Source organism: Myotis brandtii, unplaced genomic scaffold (assembly GCF_000412655.1).
Source record: "Myotis brandtii unplaced genomic scaffold, ASM41265v1 scaffold562, whole genome shotgun sequence".
NCBI lineage: Eukaryota > Metazoa > Chordata > Mammalia > Chiroptera > Vespertilionidae > Myotis > Myotis brandtii.
Window position 1 is genome coordinate 568984 of NW_005370091.1, and position 18449 is coordinate 587432.

General features: G+C 39.8%; 1 protein-coding gene across 1 annotated transcript; it reads left to right on the forward strand.

Moving 5' to 3' along the window:
* Window positions 1-11348: 11348 nt before the first annotated feature.
* LOC102244970 (uncharacterized protein C2orf57-like) lies at window positions 11349-12470 on the forward strand. The gene is given in 3 exon segments (XM_014549631.1): window positions 11349-11966; window positions 12034-12358; window positions 12361-12470. Coding segments are annotated over 3 exon segments (1053 nt in total).
* Window positions 12471-18449: the final 5979 nt, after the last annotated feature.

Below are 18449 nucleotides of genomic sequence, written 5' to 3' on the forward strand. Positions count from 1 at the left end.
GATTTGGGAGGCGAAATGCCCCCTCGTAGTCCCAGATTTGCAATAAATGTGACTCCTTAATTTGACTTCTTGAGGCATCCTTATGTGATTCGCAGGGTACATTACAACATTTTCATACTCAATTTCACCATTGAGTATATTAGCTGAGGGTTTCTCATATATCGTCTTTATTATATTGAGGTACTTCCTTTCTTTACCCATTTTATTAAGTGTTTTGATCATAAATGGATATTGTATCTTATCAAATGCTTTCTCTGCATCTATTGATAAGATCATATGATTTTTAGACTTTGTTTTGTTGATGTAATGTATTACATTGATCAATTTGTATATGTTGAATCATCCTTGTGCACTTGGAATAAACCCCACTTGATCATGATATATTATTTTTAATGTAATGTTGTATTCAATTTTTTAGTATTTTGTAAGATTTTTTGCATCCATACTAATCAGAAATGTTGGCCTATAGTTTTCTTTTTTAGTGTTATCCTTACCAAGTTTTGGTGTCAGTGTTATGTTGGCCTCATAAAAATGTTAGGTAGTATTGCCTCTATTTCAATTTTTTGGAAAAGTTTGAGAAGGATAGATATCAAATCTTCTTTGAATATCTTCTTGATATTCAAAGTGTTCCTTTTGTCATTATAAAATGCCCCTTATAACCTTTGTTATCTTGAATTCTGTTTTGTCAGATATAAAGTCACTATTGAAGCCATCTGGTCCTGAACTTTTATTTTTGGGGAGGTTTTTGATGGCTGCTATAATTTCTTCACTATTTATCAGTCTATTTAGATTTTCCATTTCTTTATGATTCATTCTGGAAAGATTATGTATTTCTAGGAACTTATCCATTTCTTCTAGATTATTGAATTTGGCAGCATATAGTCTTTCATAGTATTCTAGTATGATCTTTTGTATATCTTTGATGTCTTTGTAACTTCTCTTTCATTTCTGATTTTGTTTATATGGGTCTTTTCTCTTTTTTCCTTAGTGAGTCTAGCCATGGTGAGTCTTTATTAATCTTTTCAAAGAATCAGCTCTTTGATGTATTAATTTTTTGTATAGTCTTTTTGTTCTCTATTTCATTCAATTCTGCTCTAATTTTTATTATCTCTTCTGCTGACTTCAGGTTGCTTTTTCTCTTCTTTTTCTAATTCTTTAATATGTATTAGTTGGTTGTTTCTCCTGTTTCTTGAATTAGGGTTATAATGATATAAACTTCCCTCTTCCTACTGCTTTTGCTGCATCCCGGAAGTTGTGGTATATTGCATTGTCGTTTTCATTTATCTCTATATCTCTTCTGATCTCACCTTTTAGTTATTCTTTGACCCAATCATTGTTAGTAGTATATTAACTAATCTACACACATTTGTGGGTTTCTTTACTTCCTTTTTGCAGTTTATTTCTAATTCCAAACCATGTGGTCAGAGATTATGCTTGGTATAATTTCAATCCTCTTGAATTTGTTGAGGCTAGTTTTGTGACCCAACATATTGTCTATCCTTGAGAATGTTCCATATGCCCTGGGGGAAAATACATAATCTGATGCTCTGGGATGAAAAGCTCTGTAAATGTGAATTCTATCCACTTGGTCTAATACAGCGATTCTCAACCTGTGGGTCGCGACCCCTTTGGGGGTTGAACGACCCTTTCACAGGGGTCACCTAAAACCATCGGAAAACACATATATAATTACATATTGTTTTTGTGATTAATCACTATGCTTTAATTATGTTTAATTTATAACAATGAAAATACATCCTGCATATCAGATATTTACATTATGATTCATAACAGTAGCAAAATTACAGTTATGAAGTAGCAACAAAAATAATTTTATGGTTGGGGGTCACCACAACATGAGGAACTGTATTAAAGGGTCACGGCATTAGGAAGGTTGAGAACCACTGGTCTAATATATCATATGAGGCTGATATTTCTTTCTTTAAATATTTTTTTATTAGTTTCAGAGAGGAAAGGAGAGGGAGAAACATCAATGATGAGAGAAAATCATCGATTGGCTGCCTCCTGCAAACCCCACACTGGGGATTGAGCTCACAACCTGGGCATGTGCCCTAGACTGGAATCAAACCTGGGACCCTTCAGTCTGCAGGCCAATGCTCTTATCCACTGAGCCAAACCAGCTAGGGCGAGGCTGATATTTCTTTGTTGATTTTCTGTTTGGATGATCTGCCTAGAGCTGTCAATTAAGGTCCCAAATTATGATTATATTAAGTTCTGTGTCTCCCTTTAATGCTGTTAGTAGTTGCTTTATATATTTTGGTGTCCCTGTTTCTGTTGAGAAATCAGTTAACAGTCTTATAAGGGCACACTTGTAGGTAGCTAACTGTTTTCTCTTTGTCTTTAACCTTTGCCATTTTAATTATGATGTGTCTTGGTGTGAATTCTTCTCATTTGGGACTCTGCACTTCCGGGACTTATGTGGGAGATACACACTCTTGATATGAATTGGTCAAATGGCTTTTAAGATTTCAGATCCTTGCCAAACTGGTTTAGCTCAGTGGATAGAGCCTTGGCCTGCAGACTGAAAGGTCCCAGGTTTGAATCTTGGTTGCGGGCACATCCCCAGTGGGAGGAGTGCAGGAGGCAGCTGGTCCATGTTTCTAACTCTCTATCCCTCGCCCTTCCTCTCTGTAAAAAATCAATAAAAAAATATATATTTAAAAAAAATTTTCAGATCCTTTTTAAATTTTATAATGTGTCTCCACTGAAATACAATAAGTATAATGTTAATATTTGCTCTGCAAACTTCAGTATGAGTAAGAATCACCTTGAGAGCTAACTAAAACATATATCGGAGCTCCACCCCACCACCACCACCACCCCAGCCCCAGAGATCCTGATTCAGTATGTCTGAGGCAAGGCCCAAGAATTTGCTTTTCTAATAAACTCCCAAATGATGCTGGTTCTGCTAGCCCACAGACCATGCTTGGAAGAGCTCTGCTAATTATAATTTTTATTAGATATTTATGAGGAGATGAAAGAAAATTAAAAGCCTTTAGCAAGCAAAAAAAAAGGAAATAAAAATGAATATGTACTTAGAATTCATAGGAAATAAAACACTGTCATGACTACTTCAAAGAGAAGAATCCTTTCAAAACATAGCATATCTACCCAACAGTTAAAAGACAGTATTTAGAGAGGAAATTAATTGGTACAGATGACTGTGGGTGTTCCTTTGTAACAATACTAAATGTTCCATCAGAGCCTTTCTTTTAAACATCTGGTTAAGTAATTCTAATGAGATGATGCCATTTAATAACCTCCCATTTGGGATGAGGAACCTACTCAAGCCCAGGCATCTCTTTTGCTCATCTCTAACACCTTTAGCAACTCCACCCAGACGGGTAATAAAACTGGGGATGAGCTTGCTAGTGAAAAGTAAAGAACAACTCTTTGGGACAAATAGCAAAATTTAGTCTGTAAGTGTCTTTACCCTTGAAATGGAGATCTGTAGTCATCATTTTAAAAATGCAAGCTCTCCAATGGCAAATTCAAAGGAAATCCTTATCCATTCTTCAAAATTCATCTAAAATTGCACTCTCTCATTACTAGTAAGTCTTTCCAGACCCCATCAACAGACTGAGTTCCAAATCCTTACCTCATGTTCAAATCTCTTAAGACACTCCATACTTACTATATTCTGACTTGCAAATGTTATCTGTTGTATTACTATAGGCCCAGTCACAAGTGGGTTAAACAGAGAGCATGTAATATAAAGAATTATTACATTATGATAACTGAGTGTGTAAAACAAGTATAAGGAAACTGCATGGCATCCTATGGATGAGGGAGAGTAGCCAAGGGAGAACAAAATTGTAAGGGGGTCCCCTCTCCAAGGCTGGGGTTCAGACCTCAGGAAATAGTATAGCTCAGCTCACTGGAAAACAAAATAGCTTACTGGTTTGTTCTTGGGCGAGCTGATTGGAGTTGCTGGGAGAGAAGGGGTCTCCCCTCTAGAATGCAGTGTAGGGATAACTGATCAGCAACCAGAGGTTTGGGTGTGCATAAGGGCTGGGGCTCCTGGGAGGAGGCTGGAAGAGGAAATAATGGCTCTTGAAAACCCTCCAGGCTTCTTGCAATCTACATGTGGGCCTGCACAGGGAATGAGGGCAGTAATGTGGACAGCAAGCCTTCAGGACACCAGTTGCTGTGTGGAGGAGGGGTGGCCGGGGGAAGCTTACTGCCAGGCTAGGCTGAGGCTGCAAGGTCACCAAGTGACCACACATTTGGAGCATGTGGCTGAAGCAGAGCTCCAGCAAATGTTCCAACACCCACTCCACCAGCTGGAAATAGCAGGAGATACCCTTCCAACAGCCTCTACTGAGAGAATTTGGCATCATCCTCACTGTACAGAGGAGGTACTTAGAAGAATTCTGTCCATTATCTAAGAGCATACTTGAAGATCAAATTTGGAGCTGAGAGGCAATAAGTTGATAATTGACACATTTGTGTTATTCCTAGACTGTTTTCTTTTAAGATTAAGGAGTGGGCTTCATCTTTGTAGTCTCTGTGGTGTCTAGTTTTATATAGATAGATGATAGATAGATGATAGGTAGATAGATAGATAGATAGATAGATAGATAGATAGATGATAGATATATCTATATAGATATATCTATATATTGATTTCAGAGAAGAATGGAGAGAGAGACAGAATATATCTATTTGATTTCAGAGAAGAATGGAGAGAGAGAGAGAGAGAGAGAGAGAGAGAGAGAGGGATAGAAACATCAATGATGAGAATCATCAAGTGGCTATCTCCTGCATGCCCCCCGCTGGGGATTGAGCCCACAACCCGGCACGTGCCTTGACTGGGAATCGACTGTGACCTACTGGTTCATAGGTCCATGCTCAACCACTGAGCCATGCCAGCTGCACTTGGTGTCTAGTTTTTATAACAAACTATGCTTCAGTAAATATTGAGAATTCCCAACTGTCTTTTTCTTTTTTCAGAAATTGACAGGCTGATCTTAAAATTCATGTGGAGCCCTAGCTGGTTTGGTTCAGTGGATAGAGCATCAGCCTGCTGACTAAAGGGCCCTAGGTTTGATTCCAGCCAAGGGCACATGCCTGGGTTGCAGGCTCCATCCCCCGCAGTAGGGGACATGCAGGAGGCAGCCGATCAATGATTCTCTCTCATCATTGATGTTTCTATCTATCTCTTTCCCTTCCTCTCTGAAATCAATAAAAAAATATATTTTAAAAATCATATGGAAATATGAAGGACCCAGAACAGACCAAACACTCTTGAAAACCAAAAAATTGGAGGACTCACAATTCCTGATTTCAAAATTTACTATAAAGCTATGGTAATCAATACAATGTGGTATTACCATCAGAGTAGAAATATAGACTAATGGAAAAAATTGAGAATTCAGAAATAAACCATTAAATTTAGGGTCAGTTGATTTTTTTATATAGGTGCCAAGACCATTCAATTGAGAAGAATATCTTTTCAATAAATTATATGGGAGCAACTGAATATTCACAGGCAAAAGAATAAATTTGAAATCCTACATTATGTACAAAAATTCACTCTAAATAAATCATAGATCTAAGTGTAAGAATTAAAACTGTAAAACTCTTAGAAGAAAAGATAGGAGTAAATCTTCATGACTTTGGATTAGGCAATGATTTCTTAGAGATGACAACAAAAGCACGTGACAAAATAAAAAATAGATAAATTGGATCTCATCAAAATCCAAAACCTTTGTGCTTCAAAGGACATCATTAAGAAAGTAAAAGACAGCCCACAAAATGGGAGAATATTTTGCAACTCATATATATGATAATGGACTTGTATCCAGATTATATAAAAAACTTTTATAAATCAACAACAATAACAAAATAATCCATTATTAAAACTAGGCAAATGATTCAAATAGACATTTCTCCAAAGAAGATATACAAATGTCCAATAAGCATATAAAAAAGGTTCAATATCATTAGTCATTAAAGACATGCATATCAAAATAACAATGATCTACCACCTCACACCTACTAGGATGGTAATAATAAAAATGACAAGTGCTAGGGAAGACATGAAGAACTTGGAACCCTCATGCATTGCTGATAGGAATATAAAATGGTGCAGTCACATTGGAAAGTAGTCTGATAGTTTCTCAGCATGTTATACATAGAGCACCATATGACCATCAGTTCCATTCCTACAACAAGAAAAATGAAAACATATATCCACACAAAAAAAATTGTACACAAATATTTATAGTAGCATTATTCACAGTAGCCAAGAAATGGAAACAATTCAAATGTCCATTGACTGATGACTAGCTAAAATAATATGCTATAACTATCCAATAATACTTATGCTGCCATTAAAAGGAATAAAGTATCGATATATGCTAAAACCTGGATCAACCTTGAAAACATTATTCTAAATAAAAGAAGCCACAATCAAAAGGTTATATGTGATTTTATCTATAGTGACAGAGAGTAGATTAGTGGTTGTCAGGAACTGGGGGTAGGGACAAAAGGGAATGACTACTAATGGGTATGAATGAGATTTTGCTGGGGAGAGATGAAAATGTTCTAGAATTAGATAGCAATGATATATGCACAATATAGTGCACATAATGAAAACCATTAAACTGTACACTTTAGAATGAACTGTATGCTATGTAAACCATATCTCAATAAAGCTGTTATTTATTTTGAAAACTAAGATTTTAATATTTACTTCCATCTTCTTCTTTCATTTCCATGTATAGAGATACATCCAAAGAACCTGTATTGAAAAAATAAAATAAAATTTCTTTCCCTTTTCTTGGAATAATTAAGATATATGGAAAATTGGAATGTAATAATCAATGATTTCAAGTTTCATACATTCTTATAAAACTGTCTAATAACAACTATTGGTTGCCATGAATTTTGAAAACAAGTGTGATGGTGGAAAGGCTATGGGGTTAAATAACCAATGGAAGAGAAGGCTTGTGGCAAGCCACCTAGTCTCTCTTGGGATCCAAATTCCTCAACTGTGCAATAGGAAAGCTGGGATAGGCGACCTCCAGCATCTGCATGCTGCCATCATTTGCCCTAGACCAGTGATGGCGAACCTATGACACACGTGTCAGAGGTGACACGCGAATTCATTTTTTTGGTTGATTTTTCTTTGTTAAATGGCATTTAAATATATAAAATAAATATCAAAAATATAAATCTTTTTTATACTATGGTTGCAAATATCAAAACATTTCTATATGTGACACGGCACCAGAGGTAAGTTAGGGTTTTTCAAAATGCTGACACGCCGAGCTCAAAAGGTTCGCCATCACTGCCCTAGACAATTAGCTTTAGAATCAAGTTTTCAAATGCCTTTAATGTTTAATAAATTAAATAGTAATAAGAACTATTTTCTAACAAGAATACTTACTAAATGTGGGTAGAAGTATATGCTTTCCTTTTTCTCTTGATGGGGCCTGTGTCTTTTTATCACCAGGCTAAAAAATATATAATTCTAACCCTCTTCTAACCGTCTGTGTGTGTATTTATATTATATTATTTGAATTTTTATGTATTCTTTGAAGGAGTCTATCCACTTAGCAACGTAGGCCTTTTATTTTTTTTATTTTTTTTTTCTGAGGAAAATTCAAAATTTTTATAGGTTTTTTTCAGAGAAATTGTGGCATGAGAAGAAACCTTGGTCTCTTCCCTTGGTTTCAGCAATTTGAACAGCTATAATTCATAAAGGATTGCTTGTTCTATACAGAAATGCATCTAAGAGATCATCATAATGGGGGGGAGGAGTCAAATACAGCTATTTGGGGTTTTTTTTGTGTGTTTTTTTGGTAGTTTTGTAGTTCATAAATTTACTGGCAATATATTGAAGATAACACATAATGTCAGTGATGGTACAATCTAGCATCTAGAATCTTCTAGAGCCTGTTCTGCGTAGGCCTTTTAATTCTACACATACTTATGCATACTTTGGTTACATAGATTTCATATTTCTCTGTGCAAAGTTAAAATACAGGCAGCTAATAGGAAGCATAAGCTATTTCTGCCAGCCCTCTCCAGGGACTCTGTTCCCAAGTTAGGCAGCTATTTAAAACTGAGCAATTGTACTTTCTGTTTCTCTAATGCTTATTGTTTTTAAAAATCATGGCACTTTAAAAAACAACAACCAAGAAGAAAGCAAACCTTCTTCAACTGGTCAGTGTGCTCCCTTGAAACACAGCGATATCTTTTATCTATATTTGGATTTAAAAATATATTTAGACTCTTTAGAGGGCTGAGTGCTTTGCACTCTGAAAGCATGTGCTCATCTTAAGAAACCACTTTTCCCCGTCCTACTTCAAAAGAAAAAAAGTATGAGGCTGGGGAGAAAAATAATTTGACCAAGAGCTGGAGGGAGAATAACCAGTAAAAAAAAACTAGGGCAAATAAAATTCCTCAAGGCTATGTCCACCCACAAGGGATCATTACATGCTTACCATGCTCTTCCTGATGCCTGCAGTCATGATTTCCCCTGCCTTTCTCTGTGTACCCACAGAGTGTTACTTGAGACTGTGCTTAATGCTCATTTTATTCTGTTGTGCATTATATTAAATACCTGTCTCCCCCATCAGAATCACATTTTTATAGCACTGTGTCAGAATACCACTAAGTCACATTGGATAAAAACCTAGTCATTTCCCAATTTAAGTGTCTCCAAATTCTTCTAAAATGGAGAAGGATGCCTAATTGATATTTATATTCCTTGACTGGCTCCTTAAAAAGTGGGTTCTTAATACAGTTCATCGAATTGAATTTCCTTGTGATATCATTTAGTTAAAACATATGAAATGGCCATTTTCTCAGGTCAGAAGTTGATAAGAATTCCATCGCTCCAGCTCAGATGAATTTCAGAAACCCAGACCTTAGTGTTAGCGTCTTCCCTCCCTGTAAATGGGCTCTCCTATCAGCACTTTCACATTCAAGGGATTTTGTCAACATTTCATATGGCTCAATTTAATAATTTTCACTAAAGAATGTTTAATTTATGGAGGTGTATTAATTGTAAAAGCATTTTCCTCCTGTCTGTTAGAGATTTTACATTTAAAAACTATAACAGGGCATCAAGGGCCAGTAACTTGTGAGTGAAATAGAAGGTGGAGTAATGATTCTTATTCTTTTGAGGTATTATAGAAACTTTGAGAATCTGACAGAAAATATGGACACCCTTCCCAGAAAAATATGTATGTAAACACACACACACACACACACACACACACACACCATTTTGCATATAGTTCCATCAAGGCAATATATCTTTTTATTCCTACTAAGCCATTAACTCCTCTTCCAGAGGATTGCACTCAGAAGATGAACAAAGTGTTGTCCAATAATTCCAGCCATTTTCCAGTTTTTTAACAAGAAAAAAATGTCTATTTTATGATCTACCCAATTCACAAATTACCAGATGGTTGCTGCTATCACCAATAGATCGCCATCATCAATTCAATGCCAATAGGAGGCTTCAATTTGAGGTGTGGTGGTGGGGAAAGATTTTATTCACTGAAAACATCTCAATTGTGATATAGCTCAGTTGTGGAAAAACACAGCTTTCAGCTCATTCCTGAAACAGCACAGTTCTGAAGTGACTCAGGAGAGGCAGCCTGTGGAGGAAGTCTTGATTTTACAGCCCAGGAAATACACTCTTCAATGGAAACTGAAAGTGCGCTCCAGTGAGACAGAAGTGAAGTTGGCTTACATAGAGGAGTTTGCACCCCTGGTCCCTGATTGGTCCCTTCTCATGTAAATGAGGGCTCCAAATCCTCACATTTGATTGATCTAAAAAGCACTGTCCTGCTAAAAATGGTTGGTAAAAATGCAAATGAGGATATAGCTGTGAGACTATGATTGGACAGGGAAAGTCTCAGTCCTATTGGTCAAATTTTGATCCTGGGAGCTCTCTTATAAGGCTCAACTCAGCTGACAGGAACACAGCACAGGAGGCTGGGCAGCCCATTCTGTAGTCTTTCACTGAAATGCAGTGTGCATTAGGGGCCTCTATAAACAATGGCTGTGAGACTCTGGTTATGAATTTGAGCCCAATTAACCATGAGGAGTCCTTTTTGGCAGGTATATTCTTCTCATAGTCCACACTCCTCTACCTGTATTAAAACAATTACACTGGAAAAGTATAAAATATATTGTCTAAAGACTGAGACACTTTTGAGGGTGAAAGGGGCATTAGTAATTACACCAAGACAACAGAACCATGATCTATTAAAAAGAAAAGACCTTCATTAAATATTTGTAGCATTTATTTTTTTTAATGTATCAGACTTCTATTGTCCAGATGACCATCCCATTTCTCTGCTTTCCATAAGGCACTAATGTCCACCACCATAAAAAACCAACAACCAAATTTACAGCTTTTTCTTCCTCTTACATTTCAATTAGAGTAAGTCAGTTAAATTCTATAGACTCAGTCTCCTCACCAGTATATTCATAGGTGGGATATAAGCTCTCTTAAGGTTTTTAAAATTTTTCAAGCTCCATCATCCTACAAATCCAATTCAAACATGATTTTTATCAGAAATGCTTCTAAGTAAAAATTGCCTAAGCCTCCTGATTAGAAAAAAAAGAGATTTTTAAAGTCAAAGTATATTTGTAAAAGACAAATAAACTTAATTGATTAAAAGTCACTAATAGGGGACCCTTTCCTCTTCCCCACGTGGAAGTCCATTCTGTGGGACTCTTTCCCTCTCCCCACGTGGGAGTCTGTACTTGTTCTTCAATAAATCTCCACCTTTGCTATACTACCCTCTGTCCCTGGTTTCATTCTTCGACTCCGGTGGACAAAGAATCTGAGTCCCAGTCCAAATATTCCGCTTCGCTACCCTGGTGTCTTCCATCTGGATTACATCCCTGCTCACCCACCCCTACCACCTCTCCACACTCTGCTTGCCTACAAGCCACCCGGCAGGAAGTGGGAGTTCTGGGAAGAGGGAGAACTTGGAGACCCTCTTACAAAGCTGATATGCAGAGGGGCTGCCCTGGGAGCCCAGAGCTGGGATGGAGCATCCTGAGCAGCAGCCAGCCAAAGACTGGGGAGCTCAGGGACCAATTGACTAGATTGGTTTATAGCTCTCTGCTCATTGGTGTAGACTCTGGGGGGAGAAATGACAATCTTTGCTGCTTCAAATGACTTGGCCATACACAGTCCAGGGGACTGAGCCCACTAAAAGCAGCTACCCCTGCTCTGCCGGTGCCTGTGACATCGTCAGATGCCCTCAGCCCCCTGTGACCTCACCACCCGGACAACTCAGCCCAGGAGGGCCATCACTACTCCCTCAAGCAGCACAAGTAACAAGGCCTAGATGGCCACCGCCCCCTCGGGAGAGGCCGGCATCCCCACGCACAGTGACAGCAGGTCTTCAGACAGCCCTGCAGTGGGATCCCAAAGTCAGGTCTCCCTCCCTGCAGATGGTCCCGTGGCTAGCAGTGCAGCGTCAACTGAACAGCAGGATATAGATCCGGCCTCCATCAAGCCAGCTGCCTCCAAGGCCACTGCAGTGTCTGGGGACGAGAACCAGCATGAAGGTGAAACTGAGGCAGGGCACAGGCAGGAGCGCAAGGAGGCCACCGCCCAGCTAGCCCACCCGGCCCCAGATGCCCTGCAAACATGCTTGAGTCTCCAGAACCTAGTGTGGGCTGGGCCGGTGCGAGATTCGAGGAGGGCCCGGAGTCTTCGGATTTCCCAAAGTGACTCCCTGGTTAAGGAAGAGACACCACAAACAGCGGGTGTCCCAGACAGGGAGCAAGACCTAGACCCATCTACCCCAAGTGCTGAAGCACAGTTCCCCCAAAATGTGCCTGCAGTGGGCACTGCAGATGCAGACCGCCAGCTTGACACCACTGAAGCTGCTGAGAAATCTGAGGATCCGGAGGCCGTGAACCCTGACACTGAAGCTTGGCCATTGGCTGAGTCCCAGGCAGTGACCGAGGGGGGTTTGATAGACTGCTTGAGAGACCTGCAGGCTCCACCGGTCCCTCCCTCCCCAGGAAGCAATGCGACCTGCTTGTCTGGTGGCCCTGGGGAGAAAGCCTCTGGACTCCAGTCTGTACATAGCCTGCGAGAAGAACGCCTACATGCGCTCCATGACCAGCTTGCTGGGAGGGGGCGAGGGGTCTATCAGCCCCCTGGCAGACCTCCTGGTCTGGTCTGAGGCCACCATGAGCGTGGCCACTGGCCTCCCGGCCTCGGGACACAGCTCCGTGACAGACCTGCTGCACAGCCCAGGGCCCAGCCTCTGCTCGGTCTCCAGCATCGTGGGGAACGTGAGGTCGGCCTTCTCCTCCAGGCCAGTAGCTGGGACCCACTCGGTCCTTCCTCTGTCAGTCCCATGCTGGAGAGGATGGAGCAGAGGACTGTGGAAGGCATCCGCTCAGCCGTGTGTTACATGACCAGCCAACTCACCCCTCTCTGGTCCCAACTATGACTAGACCTTATACAGCAAGCCCCCAAAGGACTGGCTCAGCGGCCTCCTGAGACCCTGGGACACTCATGCCCTGCCCTCCTGCCCCTGCCAGCCTGGGATGGCTCTCCCCAGACCAAACAATAAATCCCCAGCAGCATTTATTTTCTAAAAAAAAAAAAGTCACTGATAGCTTACAATCTATCATATAATCAGTGTGTAATTTTGAAGTGTAAATTGATAAAATGTATTATTATTGATAACCATATAACTAGCGTTTATAGAGTATTTACTGTGCCAAGCAATGCTAACTAAGCACATCATGTATTTTCTCATGTAACTATCACAATGAGGTAGGTACCTTAGTCCCACTCTACAAAAAGGAAAACAGAACTTAGATACTTGAGAGAGATTACCTGCTAGTGAATGAGAGAATCAAGGTTAAAACAGTCTGATTGCTGAGCCTAAGCTCCTGACCGCTGAACTAAGCTAAAGAATTTACCAAATAGCGTCCCTGCTTTGAACTTAGCTGTCATTCTACTTATAGCCCTGACATAAAAAATACCACATTTTCTAAATGTCATAACAGACATCTCTTACATAATCACTTAATTGCTTATTATCACAACTAGAGGCCCAGTGCACAAAATTCATGCATGGGGGGGAGTCCCCACAGCCCAGCCTGCACCTCTCCAATCCAGGAGCCCTCAGGCTCCTAATCGCTCACCTGCCTGCCTGCATGGTTGCCTGCTTGTTCAGTCTTGGTCGTCCCTCACTAACTCCACTACCGGCCTGGTCATAGGCAGCCATCTTGTGAGGGCATGACAGTCCATTTGCATATTACCTCTTTATTATACAGGATAAGTGGTAATAGTTACTCTCATTGTCTTTGAGACCAATTATCTAAGGAATACTTCATAATGGACTATGTCCTTGAATATGAAATAGTTGCAATTATGAGGGATATGACCCCACCTGAAAGAATTTTTAAATGACAAACCAAAAACTTCGCTGCATTTGTTACATGTGGTACTTAAAACCAATTTCCATAAAATTTTTTTCATCTTAATATATGATTTAAGTATATATAATACATATTTATATAAAACTGTCCATTTCCTTCAGAATTGAGAAAATACATCAGCACAATATATTCCTTTAAAAGACACCACCTTATATTACCTAAATACTACCTTGGAGAAAGTCACAGGCCTTTATGGATTTCTAAACCTAACGAATGATAGGTTTAATTGTCTTAATCTTGAAACCTAATATTGTAAGTTAACATGCATGATTACAATGCACATTTTCCTGGAGATATAATGAAAAGTCAAGCAAAATTTGCAATTAACAAATGTAAACAATCATAGGGTATCCACCTGTAGTTGCCTTCCTGTCCTTACATGAATCAACCAATTTTGGTATAAAAAAGGGCAGAGTGAAGTTTTTGTTGTTGTTGTTGGTTTGTTTGTTTTTTTCCAGAATCAAAATCTTTGAAGACCCTACAAATGTTCCATTGACTTTTTAAAAAATATATATTTGTTAATGATTTCAGAGAGAGGAAGGGAGATAGAGAGATAGAAACATCAATGATGAGAGAGAATCATTGATGGGCTGGCTCCTGCACAACTGGGGATTGAGCCAGCAACCCAGGCATGTACCCTGACCGGGAATTGAACTATGACCTCCTGGTTCATAGGTTGACACTCAACCACTGAGCCACCATGGCCAGGCTCCACTGACTTATTTTGACATTTTTCTCAACTCCAGAATATGTATTTTTGGTTGTGTAAATGCTCTGTATTCCCTATTAGATTTTAAGCATTCAACAATATGGAGAATCTCTTAAGCAAACACGTGCTGCTATCTACCAAAACAACAAAAATAATAGTAACATCAGATGTCCATGTTAAATTAGTCCATTTTCTTGGTGACCTGAAAGCTATACATTTTAGGAAATATTTTAGAAAAAAAACAAGTATTTTGTGCCTTTCACCTAGAAATAACTTAAGTTCACATAAATTATAAATACTCACATAAATCTTAAATACTCACATAAATTATAACCAATTTGTTATACAATTAAGCTGAAAGTAATATAAACTTCCCTTAAGAGAACACTAGATTTGTACCAAATTACATAATTAAAACTAAAAATAATAAGTATTTGCACAAAGTGTACCTAATAGAAAACCAAAACTGAAAATAAATTATGTCATAAAATACATCAAAATATAGGTCCAAAACCAAGACAATCTTTAAATACAAGCCAGAAACCCTATTAAATCAAAGGCAAAACTTGCAGATTGTTTTTGCTCTATTATCCAGGAACTTAAAGCCAGCTGGGCAAAAACAGAGGGAGGTTTCTTCCAAACTACCCACACAGTGGCTGTTTTTCTGCTCCCCAGATCTGCCCATGACGACCAGCTTCCTGCTCCAGCATGGGGAGCATACGTGCATGTGGAAAACTGTGGAGCCAAATTCCCACCATCATCAGTTCCTCTCCTGGGGAAGGGAGCAAAATATACTAAAAAGTAGTCACACAAAGAAAACTAATCTGAGAAATTAAATCCATTTCAAAGGGATTATGAAAGGAAGAAAATAAATTGCTTGATGTAAATAAAAATTAAAACCTTGTCTCTCTAGAAACATTAGTGAATGAACTATGGTATGCAGAGTTTTCTGGAGAGCTGGAAATGTTAACTAATACAAATTTAAAACAAAGTTAGCCTTCTTGAATGCAAATCTTTCTAAAAATGTGATACATGATTTTGATTCTTTTTTTTTTTACCTTGATTCTTAAATGTGATTATTTTTTAAGGCTCATGAAAAGACACATTGTCTAATGATTTACTAGCCCTAGCCTGAGGTTAGGTGCTAGGTTGATGCATAAGAATCACCTGGGGCCTGGCTGGCATGGCTCAGTGGTTGAGCATTGACCTATGAACCAGGAGGTCATGGTTCAATTCCCGGTCAGGGCACATGCCTGGGTTGTAGGTTCAGGTGTGGGGCATGCAGCAGGCAGCCCATCAATGATTCTCTCTCATCATTGATGTTTCTCTCTCTCTCTCTCCCTCTCCCTTCCTCTCTGAAATCAATAAAAACATAGTTAAAAAAAAAGAATTACATGGGAAAACTCACAAAAATATAGAGAACAGATTCTGATTTACTAGAGCAGAAGTGAAACCCAGAAATCTGTGCTTTTAAAAAATTTCCCAGGTGATACTCATTCATGGCCAGTTTCATGAACCAGGAGTATAAGAGGAAGGATACTTGCCTGACCATTAGTATTCAGGTAGCTTTATTTCCTACTAGAGGCCCGGTGCACGAAATTCTTGCACTGGGGGTTGGGGGGGCTCCTCAGCCCAGCCTCTCACAGTCCAGGACCCCTTGGGGGATGTCCAACTGCAAGCCGTCAGTCAGACATCCTTAGCGCTGCCGCAGAGGCAGGAGAGGCTCCCGCCACCAATGCTGCGCTCGCCAGTCATGAGCACAGCTTCTGGCTGAGCAGCACTCACCCTGTGGGAGCGCACTGACCACCAGGAGGCAGCTCCTGCATTGAGCGTCTGCCCCCTGGTGGTCAGTGCACATCATAGAGAGCGGTTGAGAAGCCTTAGCATATCATTAGCATATTACGCTTTGATTGGTTGAACAGCTGACTGGCTGACCAGACACTTAGCATATTAGGCTTTTGTGGAGAGAGCGGCTACAGTGTTTGGACAGGTTCAAGCCTCGGACTAATGAGAGGGCACAGTCCTCTCATGGCCACATGCAAGTCCCAGCTTGGAGGGCAGAGCCCTCCCAGCACAATTATAGCCAACAGCTATAGTTGTAAGCTTGAACCTATGATCCGAACATGTGGCCCCATGTGTCTGAGTAATATGGGCTTGATAGAGTTCAGATGCAGCATGTAACTTAGGATCGAAACCCACAAGAATATTGTAAACATCTTGACCACACGCCCTTACTTTGCCTCGTGGAATCTGGCTATAAAATAATGACATGACTTGTAGTCCATGGCACTGTCTCTTTCCATCAGAGAGGGCAGCATCCCGCCAAGACCCAGCCTTTATTCTCTTGTCTGTCTTTTCTCAATTCTTCACCGCCCCCACTCAGGCTCACCGAACCTGGCTGAGCTGGTGCGGCCCATAAGACGCCCAATGTGGCTGAGTATGCCATGGCCATGCCAGCCCGCCATAGGCTTTTATTATATAGGATAGTACAATGAGTCAACTCAATAGAATGCAGTGAAAATCTATCACTGGACAGTAAAAGACCTCCTTTCTTAGCCTGGGCTTCCTGAAGGAGATGGCATTTGAGGTGAATCCTAAAGTTTGAGATATTAGCCAAGTGATTTTGAGTAAGTTATAATAAGAGGGGAGGAGGCAATGTGCCAAGCCCCACCCCCCAATATTATACATACAGTATCAGGAGTCCATGGTATGAAGCGGGGAAGGAAGGCTGGATAGGAGTTCAAAGTTCGTCTTGCAAGCAACGGAAAGCTAGTACAGCATAAAGTCAGTGAGTGTCACTATCAGATTTGCATTTCAGCCAGGTGTTTCTGGCTGGATAAGTGGCATATAGATTTAAGAATAATAAGAAATGGAAAGAGAAAGATGAGTTAGAAACCCAGGAAAGAATTTCCAGGCAGGAGATCTCGTCAGTCTGACCTAAGGCAGTAAAAATTGAGACTTAAAAAAGGGAATATAAACTTGAGGAAAATAAAAGCAAAAAAATAAGGTAATTGATTAGTTGGGATGGCAATTTGGAAGGATGAAAAAGGTAAAGGAAAGAGAAAAAAGGAGTCAGAGAGGACCCCCCAGACCAGTGGTTGGCAAACTGCGGCTCGCAAGCCACATGCGGCTCTTTGAACCCTTGAGTGTGGCTCTTCCACAAAATACCGACTTCTGCGCATGGGCCATGAAGTTTCAATCGCACTGTACATGCACGCCCGCACGTGGTATTTTGTGGAAGAGCCACACTCAAGGGGCCAAAGAGTCGCATGTGGCTCACGAGCCGCAGTTTGCCGACCACTGCCCCAGACTATCCAAAGCAGGTGACTTACCCTTTCCAAATGTCATTAATAAAATTCACAGCCTAGCTGGCATTTAAGAGAACTCCGAATTCTAAAAGTCTATGACTCATTATAATACTGATTATTGTATTATTCAATGATGTCCTCAAAACGTATTAAAGTTGACTTTATACTAAGTGACTCCTGGATATTTTAAGTTCACATACCTGCTTTCTAAAATATTGCTCAATTCTCTCTTGGTGTTAACTATCTGCTATAATAGTAGCTGCCTACTTTTAGCCGTTCTTCCCTCTTCCAAATTTGCTATTTCAGATGAATACTGTAGGTATGGAAGTTAAGTAACTATGTAATCTCCCCCTCTTCTGAACTACATAGCACTTCATTTGTAATTCCCTATGACATTCTCCTCATTCTACATGGCTTTACTCTTAGCTGTGTAAATGCTTTATAGTGCCTCATTAAGGTTTAAGTGCCTGAGAATAAGAAGGATCTCAATATTCTTTGTGTCTCTTGGCATTAACCTCCCCATACACAATCACCTTGCATACAGAACTTAAACAATACATATGTGTCTTTTTGCACCAAGATGGTTAGAACTGTGAATAGAGTATAAATAAACGGACTCTGAATGAGGACTCAAACAGCATTTGTTTTTTCTGAGTAGAGGAACTATAAGGCTCGGCTGGTTTCACATTTTTTCAGAAGGCTTTTTGCTCAGTTTCTTGTTCTTATTTTATGTTCTAGATCAGGGGTGGGCAAACTTTTTGACTCAAGGGCCACAATGGGTTCTTAAACTGGACCGGAGGGCCGGAACAAAAGCATGGATGGAGTGTTTGTGTGAACTAATATAAATTCAAAGTAAACATCATTACATAAAAGGGTACGGTCTTTTTTTTTTTTTTTAGTTTTATTCATTTCAAATGGGCCGGATCCGGCCCACAGGCCGTAGTTTGCCCACGGCTGTTCTA